The sequence below is a fragment of the Mesoplodon bidens genome, assembly GCF_964165515.1.
Source record: "Mesoplodon bidens genome assembly, chromosome: 2".
In the NCBI taxonomy this organism is placed as follows: Eukaryota; Metazoa; Chordata; class Mammalia; order Artiodactyla; family Ziphiidae; genus Mesoplodon; species Mesoplodon bidens.
Window position 1 is genome coordinate 168931610 of NC_138177.1, and position 10971 is coordinate 168942580.

The 10971-nt window shown below is 47.5% G+C and overlaps 1 protein-coding gene across 2 annotated transcripts in view; it reads left to right on the top strand.

Annotated features, from left to right (window-relative positions):
- Nucleotides 1-5178, top strand: part of HTR1D (5-hydroxytryptamine receptor 1D) — a 19011-nt gene extending 13833 nt beyond the window's left edge. The window contains exon 2 of one of the 2 annotated variants that reach the window (XM_081226387.1): nt 2857-5178. In XM_081226387.1, the coding sequence (XP_081082513.1) occupies nt 3949-5082 (1134 nt within the window). In that variant the 5' untranslated portion in view covers nt 2857-3948 and the 3' untranslated portion in view covers nt 5083-5178. The remainder of the gene's footprint in view (nt 1-2856) is intronic. The other variant, XM_081226388.1, reaches the window with a different exon arrangement.
- The last annotated feature ends 5793 nt before the right edge of the window (nt 5179-10971 follow it).

Sequence of the window (10971 nt, forward strand, 5' to 3'; positions counted from 1 at the left end):
AGGGCTGGGGTGGTAGGAGGGAATCACCGTTTTCACTTATCACCATGAGATCCCAAACAAGCTTCTCTCCTAGAAGCAAACATGCCTTAAGGCTTTGCTTCCTGAATTGAGGCAGTGTGGAGAAGCGTGGAAATTTCAGAGCTGGCCCTGGACCCCGTTTTTCCACTTGCACGTGGATGACCTTGGGCAGGTGACTTCACCTCTCTGAGCACTGATTTGTTTATTTGTAGGTTAAGGGTCCTAGGTGGAGTTGGCCCCAGGGCTAACTCAGTGCCTGGAACATACCAAGAGCCCCATGAAAGGTAGTATGATAATATTCCTCAAACTTTGGGAATGTTTTAGAGCAGGTGGCTTAAGATGGGTTTTCTTAAACTGAAGCTGTTTCCCCTCCTCTAGGCAGATATTTTTTAAAGATGAAGCATGATTTTGGGAAGTGGGAGGGAAACTACCACATTGCACATTTAGCTTCTTACTGTTTTAAATCAGTCAATCAATAGACATAGACTGAACCTTCCCAACAAAGCCCTGAGCCAAGCAGAATGAAGGAAATAGGATGATAATGATTTTTTTTTTTTAGAAGATGTTGGGGGTAGGAGTTTTAGTAATTTATTTATTATTTATTTTTGCTGTGTTGGGTCTTCGTTTCTGTGCGAGGGCTTTCTCTAGTTGTGGCAAGCGGGGGCCACTCTTCATCGCAGTGCGCGGGCCTCTCACTATCGCGGCCTCTCTTGTTGAGGAGCACAGGCTCCAGACGCACAGGCTCAGTAGTTGTGACTCACGGGCCTAGTTGCTCCGCGGCATGTGGGATCCTCCCAGACCAGGGCTCGAACCCATGTCCCCTACATTAGCAGGCAGAGTCTCAACCACTGCGCCACCAGGGAAGCCCGATAATGATTCTTGACACTTCTCAGCCTTTTAGTGGGTTTCAAAGGCCGACCTTGCCCAGAGCAATGAAAGCTCCACAGCAGCCCTGGGTGCCATATGGGGTGGCTCCTGTTTGGAGAAGAAATCTGAGACCTAAGGACTTGCCCAAGGTCATACAGGAAGGCTGGGGTAGAATAAGGATTAGAGCCCAGGTTGCCCCAGTCCAAGCCAAACCCTCCCCTGTGCCCTGCTGCCTCCCGTGCCCGGTGCCAGCCACCGCCTGAGCACTGTCCCCTACCCACCTCTGCTCTCTGCACTCCAGCCTCTGGGCCTTTACTCTTGCCTTTCCAGCCACCAGGAATGCCATCCCTCCCGACCTTGACTACTGAACCCTTCTCCTTAATGTAGGCAGCCAGTAGAACAATACACAGGCCTTAAGAATGATATTGTGGGGACTTCCCTGCTGGCACAGTGGTTAAGAATCCGCCCACCAATGCAGGGGACACGGGTTCGATCCCTGGTCTGGGAAGATCCCACATGCCGCAGAGCAACTAAGCCCACGCACCACAAGTACTGAGCCTGCGCGCCACAACTACTGAAGCCCGCGCGCCTAGAGCCTGTGCTCCACAACAAGACACTGCAGTGAGAAGCCCGCGCACCCCAGTGGAGAGCAGGCCCCTCTCGCTGCAACTAGAGAAAGCCCACGTGCAGCAACGAAGACCCAATGCAACCAAAAATAAATAAATAAAAATGAATAAAATTATTAAAAAAAAGAAAAACAGGGGACTTCCCTGGCGGTCCAGTGGTTAAGGTTCCGTGCTCCCAATGCAGGGACATGGATTCGATCCCTGGTTGGGGAACTAAGATCCCACGTGCCCCACAGCGTGGCCTAAAAAATAATAATAATGAATAAATCAATTAATCAAAAAACATACAAACTATGAAAGAAATTCATACATAATAATCATGATCACATTTTTTTAAAGTACGTGTATATATATATATTCTGCCTTGCCAGCTCCATCCCAGGGTCCTTGAAGCTACATGTCTGCTTCCCTTGCTGGGCTGTGAATGCTTTTAGGGCAAGACCTGTTTGCTAAGCTGACCTGGAAGAGATAAAATGAATCATAGGGATTCCTGGTGGAGTTGTAGCATTCCACGCAAGGCAGGGAGAGACACAGTGGGGGCTGTGGACGAGGCTAAGGGGTCTTGGCATTCTTCTTGCCAACCCCATATACCCAGGGGCTGCCTGCCAGGCCCCACGGACTTCAGACCCCAGAACTTGCCCCTGTCCTAAATACTGAAACCCAGATTCAAGTCCCGAGACACAGAGGAGAAAAGAAAATGATTCTTTAAGATTTTTTTTGTGACTAAATTTCCAGTTTTCATTTGGAAAGCCAAATGTATTTTCTGGATTTGAACTTTCACCATGAAAAATGCTCTGGGGTTTTTATTTTGGCAGTTGATTTCTTTGCTTAACAAAAAGGTGGTTTGGTTTGGTTTGGTTTGGTTCTGAGTCATGCATGCTCACTCTAGGAAATTTGGAAAATTCATATGGATAGAAGAAAGTTCACTGCCCCCTCCTCCCCAATTCGTAGAGAAATAAATGGTAACAATTTGGTATTTTTCCAAGTGTCCTCTGTGTGTGTGTGTGTGTGTGTGTGTGTGTGTGTGTGTGTGTGGTTACTTTGTTTAGTTTCCATTGTTGCTGAATAAATAGGATGATTTCTGATTCACAATTTACAGAACTGTTTTCATGTCCTTGTAACAAGCCTGTGATGCTTCCAACAGCTGTGACACTTTGCCTCCTCTGGGGATTGTGGGGGTGAGCACGTCATGCTCCCCTGTATTCTCCTCACACTTGTGAGAGTGCCAGTTACGCTGCACCGCTGCCAGCACTAAACAGTATCCTTTTAATCTTAGAGTTAATCTCAAATGTCTAAATTGTCCTTCTAGAACCTAACTCTACTTTTTCTTTTCCTTAACCCCCAGAACTTCTGAACATGTGCCCTTCTCGATGAACCCACAGTGATCTCTTTGTTTTGCCTTCTCCCAGCTCATGCATTCTTCGAGTCTTGGTAACCGGAATGTTTTGTCTGTTTGGGCTCCAAACGTTCAGTGGGACAGGAACCAAAGTTAATTACCTCATGACACGTCCAGACGAACCTGAGAAAATTGTGAGCTGTTGACTGCACTGCCTCTCTGAATCAGCTGGTACTTCTTTTTGTCTCTAGTTTTAAAAGCTCCCCAGAGGGGACTTCCCTGGTGGCACAATGGTTAAGAATCTGCCTGCCAATGCAGGGGACACGGGTTCGATCCCTGGTCTGGGAAGATCCCACATGCAGCGGAGCAACTAAGCCTGTGAGCCACAACTACTGAGCCTGCGCTCTGGAGCCCGCGAGCCACAACTACTGAAGCCCACGCGCCACAGCTACCGAAGCCCACGCACCTAGAGCTCGTCCGTGCTCCGCAAGAGAAGCCACTGCCATGAGAAGCCCACGCACTGCAACAAAGAGTAGCCCCTGCTCGCGCAACTAGAGAAAACCCAGGTGCAGCAACAAAGACCCAAACACAGCCAAAAATGAATGAATGAATGAATGAATGAATGAATGAAAAAAAAAAAAGGCTCCCCAGAGGCGACCTGAAATCCAGAATCTTCTCAGAACAGGATGGAGGAAATTATTCTGAAGTTCTCATTAAACACATTTATCTCTCAAGCTTTGGAAGGAGCCAAAATGCCAAAGGCAAGAATTCCAGAGCACTGCCTACACTGTTTTGATATCCTGATAAATGTCTAACAAATCTAGCATGTGTCCTCTAGGCCTGACCAGTTGCTGGGCAAAGTTCCAGAACAGTGAGACATCTTGGGATTCATCTGGTTTAGGAAAGACCTTTAACTACCAGGTGGTAGTCACCTCAATGTTCTTTAAATAGTCAAGTTTTGAGGTCTTTTCACTGGGGTCTGTTCTGATGGCTGCCTCCCACCAGTGTGAAACAGAAGGATGACCTTATTCTGTGAGCAGGACAACTGTGAAGGAAGGAGCTGCGTGTGTGAAAGTCTGTGGGAAGAGAGAGCCACCCACAATGTCCCCACCAAACCAGTCAGTGGAAGGCCTTCTGCAAGGAGCTCCCAACAGATCCCTGAATGCCACAGAAACTCCAGGGGCTTGGGATCCAGGGACCCTCCAAGCCCTCAAGATTTCTCTTGCTGTGGTCCTTTCCATCATCACACTGGCCACAGTCCTTTCCAACACCTTTGTGCTTACCACCATCTTCCTGACCAGGAAGCTCCACACCCCAGCCAACTATCTCATTGGCTCCCTGGCCACGACTGACCTCTTAGTTTCCATCTTGGTCATGCCCATCAGCATCGCATATACCACCACCCACACCTGGAGCTTTGGCCAACTCCTGTGTGACATCTGGCTGTCTTCTGACATCACGTGCTGCACAGCCTCCATCCTGCATCTCTGTGTCATTGCTCTGGACAGGTACTGGGCCATCACTGATGCCCTGGAGTATAGTAAACGCCGGACAGCAGGCCACGCGGCTGCCATGATTGCCATCGTCTGGGCCATCTCCATCTGCATCTCCATCCCACCACTCTTTTGGCGGCAGGCCAAAGCTCACGAAGAGATGTCGGACTGCCTGGTGAACACTTCTCAGATCTCCTACACCATCTACTCCACCTGTGGGGCCTTCTACATCCCGTCCGTATTGCTCATCCTCCTCTATGGCCGGATCTACACAGCCGCCCGGAACCACATCCTGAATCCGCCATCCCTCTACGGGAAGCGCTTTACCACAGCCCATCTCATCACAGGCTCTGCGGGGTCCTCGCTCTGCTCGCTCAATCCCAGCCTTCACGAGGGGCACTCTCATTCCGCCGGTTCCCCTCTCTTTTTCAACCACGTGAAGATCAAGCTTGCGGATAGTGTCCTGGAGCGCAAGAGGATTTCTGCTGCCCGAGAGAGGAAAGCCACTAAAACCCTGGGGATCATTCTGGGGGCCTTTATCATCTGCTGGCTGCCCTTCTTTGTTGCATCTCTGGTCCTCCCCATCTGCCGGGACTCCTGCTGGATCCACCCAGCCCTTTTTGACTTTTTCACCTGGCTAGGCTATCTAAACTCCCTCATCAATCCAATAATCTATACTGTGTTTAACGAAGAGTTTTGGCAAGCATTTCAGAAAGTCGTCCATTTCAGGAAAGCCTCTTAGTCTTGTTTGGTGGCAACTCTTGTTATCTTTTACGTCCTGTAATCCAATTGGAATTGTCTTTTTTATTTTTCCTGAGAGTTGGGTTAGTCCTGATATCTTGGGTTTTGGTTCAATCAATAGAATTGTTCAGTGTTCTTTTTTGCTGTTGTTTTCTTGACCTCCGAGCCACCAAAAGCTGGGCAGCTGTGTAAAATGGGACAAGACTTCACTTAGTATAATATTTTCACAGTTCATCCATGTTGGAAAGAATGTGTCCACAGGTTTCCCCATGGATGCAATTCAGGCAGAAAGCTGCCTGACTCTGTAGGAAGACCCCAGGCTCAAAGGGGGAAGCTTTCTGGTCTACGTAAGTGTTGTATGGAGCTTAAAACAGGGTAGATGAGATTAATGACCTGAGTTGAAAGGGAATTTGGAGTCAGGTAGATGGGTTTCCATTCCATGTGGCACCTTAATTGGAAATTAACACCCAAGTATCAATATTTCTTCCACTGAGTCCTTCTTAGATTGAATCTTCCTTAGTTGTTCATGGGGAGAGATTCAGCATTGGAGGTGCCAATGATACAGAGTGACAGAGAGAGATTCAGAAGCCAGGGGCAGGGGAGTGGGATGGTTGGAACAAGATAGCTACCCTGTGCCTATCCTCCTTCCCCAGTTTCTCTGCACCATCTTAATGTTCTGAAGTTAAAACCCACAGTTACCCCCATTGAAGTAGATTGACAGAATTTGTACCTACCAAGCTTGGAATACCATTCTGAATTTTCTTCCTATATCCCATTCTCTTTAGAGATCTTAAGCTATTGAGTACTGTCAAATAAAAAGCATGAAACATCATGATCAACAAAGCCTCAAAGGGGTAATTTTTCCCCCTTTCCCTGGACATAGAAACCTTTCAATTCAATCCAGTCTCTAGCATTTATTGAGCACCTACCACATGCCAGGCCCTGTGCCAGAGTCCTGGTAGTTATTATTTCATTGGTGCCTCATAACAGTGGAAGTCAGTGTAACATGATGATTAGAGCTGAGGACCTAATGCCTCAATTCAAGTCCAAGTGCTACCAGTTTCTAGTTGGGTGACCTTGGACAGGTTTCTTAATCCCTCTTTGCCTCAGTTTCCTCAAATGTAAAATGTGGAAAATAATAGGTATATTATTGTATATTTTAATACAGTGCTTGGCCTAAGAGCTCTTATCATTTTAGAGATACAGAAACTCACCTGCCCAAGGACAAGCAATATAAAAATAACAGCTGCTGTGTATTGAGTGCCTGCAATGCTCCTTACATACAATTTCTGGTTTGCTTTTCATCCTCATTTTGCAATAAAGAAACTTGCCTATGGTTAGGGAAGATTTCATAAAGAGGTGACACCTCAGCAGACTCCCAAAAGATGAGCCTTTTGGGGATGGGAGACTAAGGAAGGGGAGGTGTGATGAAGCTTCGTGGGGGAGATAGGGCAGAGCAGAGGAAGGTAGGGGAGGTCACACCAGGTGGAGAAAAGAGCAGGAACAGAGCCTGGGAGGCCTGTAATGCTCCATGGGGTCTCTGGGCACAGGGAGAAGGAGAGTCAGGAATATGCAATATCAGAAAGGGAGAAAAAAGGAGGGATGCCAAGATAAGGGTAGGGGAGCACCCAGAGGAGTCTTGTGCTGACCTCGAAGTTTCTGCTGGATGTCTCACAGTGTGGTCCCTGGACCATCTGCATCAGAATCTCCCAGGGAGACTCCGTCAACATTGAATTTCTGGTCCCCAACTCAGACCCACTACATCAGAATCTCTGGCAGTGAAACCCAGGAATCTGTTTTAAATAAACCTCTCTCCACTTCTTGCACTAGGTGATTTCTAGGCACTAGATTGTTCTCAAATTTCTAAAACCACTGTGTTAGTGACTTGCTCGCCCCGTGGGGGCCCTCCCTGAGCCCAGAGGCACGTCTCAGCACGCTCACTGCTCTCCTGTGCTCCCCGCGTGCCCTGCCCTACTTTCCTTCAAGGCTGTGCTCTTCCCCACCTCCTCCATCTCGCCTTGGGCCATCTTCCTGATCTGATCTGGGAAAGATCAGGAATCCAGAGACTGGACAGGGAACTGTGTACATACAGTGTGTCTCAGTGGTTAAAGGCACAGGCTTTGAGGTCAGAAATACTTGGGGTTGGATCCCGGTTCTGCCATTTATCAACTGTGTGACCTGGAGCAAGTCCCCTGATGTCTCTGTGCTCCAGTTTCTTCATCTGTTAAATGGAGTTGTCAGTATTTAAGCCATAGGATCTTTGTGAGGATTAAATGAGGCAGTGATTTGCAAAATGCTTCACACAGCGCCTGGCACGTAAGTGCTCAGTAAAATGCCACCTGTTACTATTTGAGAACTTTGAGCCAATTACAAAAGAGACTCAAATGCCACCACCTCGAGGCCTTCCCTAACTGTCTAGAACAAAGGTTGGTAAACCTTTTAAAAACAGCTTTATTGGGATATAATTCATAGACCATAAATTCACCCATTTAAATGGTACAATTCCATGCCTTTTAGTATTTTCACAGAGTTGTGGAACCATCACCACAATCAGTTTTCATCACCCCAAAAAGAAACCGTGCACACTTTAGCCATCATTGCCCAACCTCTCTCTCCCTAGGCAATCAGTAATCTATTTTCTGTCACTGTAGATGGACTCTTCTGGATATTTCATACAAACGGAATCATACAATACGTGGTACTTTGTGACTGGCTTTTTTCTTTTTACAGTTGATCCATATTGTAGCATATATCACTATTACTTTTCTTTTTTTCCTTTAATATTTATTTATTTATTTAGGTTGCGCCAGGTCTTAGTTGCGGCATGTGGGCTTCTTAGTTGCAGCATGCAATGTGGGACCTAGTTCCCCGACCAGGGAGCGAACCCGGGCCCCCTGCAGTGGGGGGCAGTCCCTACATTTCCTTTTATTGTCAGATAATATTCCATTGTATGACTATACCACATTTTATTTATTCATTTATCTATTGATGGACATTTCGGTTGTTTCTACTTTTTTTTTTTTTTTTTTTTTTTGCGGTATGCGGGCCTCTCACTGCTGTGGCCTCTCCCGTTGCGGAGCACAGGCTCCAGACGCTCAGGCTCAGCGGCCATGGCTCACGGGCCCAGCCGCTCCGCGGCATGTGGGATCTTCCTGGACCGGGGCACGAACACACGTCCCCTAAATCGGCAGGCAGACTCTAAACCACTGCGCCACCAGGGAAGCCCGGTTGTTTCTACTTTTTGGCTACTATGGATACTGCTGCTCTGAATTTTGTGGTATAAGTTTTTGTGTGGACATATGCTTTCATTTCTCTTAGGTATATAACTAGGAATGGAGTTGCTGGGTCATATGGTAACTCTATGTCTACCCTGTTGAGGAACTGCCAGATTTTTCCAAAGTGGCTGCACCGTTTTACATTCCCATTATCAGTGCGTGAGGGTTCCAGTTTGTTCACATCCTCACTCTTACTTGTTATTGTCTGTCTTTTTTTTTTTTTTTTTTTTTTTTTTTTTTTCTTTTTGCGGTATGCGGGCCTCTCACTGTTGTGGCCTCTCCCGTTGCGGAGCACAGGCTCCGGATGCGCAGGCCCAGCGGCCATGGCTCACGGGCCCAGCCGCTCCGCGGCATATGGGATCCTCCCAGACCGGGGCACGAACCCGTATCCCCTGCATCGGCAGGCGGACTCTCAACCACTGCGCCACCAGGGAGGCCCATATTGTCTGTCTTTGATTATAGCCATTCTAGTGGGTGTGAAATGGTATCTCCTTGTGATGGCAAACTTTTTTTTTAAGGGCCAGATAGTAAATATTTTCAGCTTCACAGGTCATAGAATCTGTGTTGTAATTATTCAACTCTGCCATCGTAGCATGAAAGCAGCCATAGACAATATATAAATCAATGAGCTTGGCTATATTCCAATAGAATGCTATTTACTAAAATAGGTGGCAACTCAGAGGCTGTAGTCGGAAGACCTCAGAAGAGCAGGCACCCCTCCCCTCCATCTACCCAGCCATCTCTATCCCCTTCTCTGACTTTATTATATTTATTACTGATGATGATATATATTAGTTCTTGCTTATTGTCTTGTCTGCCACCTCTAGGGTGTCAGCTTCTTGAGGGTGGGGATCTTACTTATCATGTATCATTGTTTGATCTCCAACACACTTCAGTGCCTAGACATGGTAGATACTCAGTAAATATTTGTTTGAATGAATGAATGAAACACCATTTCCAGGTTTATAAATGACTTATTCTCAGTGTCTTTGTCTTTAAAGTTTTAAGAGAAGGTAACTGGTTCCTGTGGCTGGAACCTCACATATCATGAGATTTGGTGTCAGGTAGACCTAGGTCAGACTCAGGGCAGTTCTGTCCTGAGTGTAGCTGAGGCAAGAGGTGAGTGAGGAGGCTGGGTGACCCCAGTGTCCCCAGGGAGCCAGGGCTGGGCTGACCCCTTAGCCTGCACTCAGCCCAGGCCCTCTGTCCTTCTGCTCAGATGCCCCCTCCTCCACAGTTTCTACCCAGGGACTGTCAAAGGATAGGCCAGCTTAGGAGAAAGATCAGCTGTTTTCTGCTCTTTCTTATTATTACCTGAAAGCTGCCCATGCCTGGAGAACTGCACACTAATTAGGCCACATGAAGATCAGATTAAAAATAAACTTATTTCCCATGACCACAGCGGAAGCCGGTATTTGGGGCTTTACTCCTTCCCCCTCTGCCAACATCCTTGTCATGCTCCTAATTCTATCACAATTAGTCACAAACACACGCACAGCATGATGGTGATGATGCTGGGGGAGAGCAGAGCCTCATCTAGGACAGGAATTTGCTAATTTCTGACATACGCAAGTGTGGCAGACACTGCAGGATTCCCGTCTAGCAGCCAATCCTGCTTCCTGCCATCAATCAGGTCAAATGGCAACATGCCAGTTCCCCCAGGAGGTGAATCCTGATTGGTTTAAACCAGTTGGAATACTTCCATTCCCTTTACTAGGGATTGGTCAAGGGATGGATGTGTGACCCAGTTCTGGCCAATGGGATATAAGTAGGGAAACCAACTGGTCAGATCTGCCAGGGGCCAAGGGGGTTCCCAGGATCTGAGAATTTAGGTACAAAATGGAGAAGTACCTTGCCAACTCGGAGAAGCTGGTTATTCAAGATATAAGGGGAAACACAACATTGTAAATCAACTCTACTTCAATTTTAAAAAATAAATAAATAAAATAAAAAGATATAAGGGAAAGTTACTAGGGCCTTTGGAAAGATACTCCTTGCTGGAAAAGAGAGACATGCGAGGAAAAAAAAGTTCTAAAAAAGTTCTTCCTGGGCTTCCCTGGTGGCGCAGTGGTTGAGAGTCCGCCTGCCGATGCAGGGGACACGGGTTCGTGCCCTGGTCCGGGAAGATCCCACATGCTGCGGAGCGGCTGGGCCCGTGAGCCATGGCCGCTGAGCCTGCGCATCCGGAGTCTGTGCTCCGCAACGGGAGAGGCCACAACAGTGAGAGGCCTGCGTACCGCAAAAAAAAAAAAAAAAAAAAAAAAGTTCTTCCTTCTTGGGAGCTGTCCGGTGAGGATGGGAAGCTTGGGCAGCCATCCTGTGATGCTGCAGGAAAACATTGTGGATGCCCTGAGGATGGCAGAGGAGAAAGAGCAAGCCCACTTCCTTGACTGCATCACTGAGGCATCAAAGCTTCCCTGGGACTGCCTGTCTCAGATTACTTGTTAAGTGAGCAGTAACCATCCTTATGATTTAAACACTGCTGGATTTTTCTGTTACTTGCTACTGAACGCGTCGAGACAGATACCAGGAGGACACACCTCTCTCTTGTTACCCGGTCCTCTCATGGGTTGGATGGCAGCAAGTTTGGGCAGCACGAGGCACTCTTGGGTTGG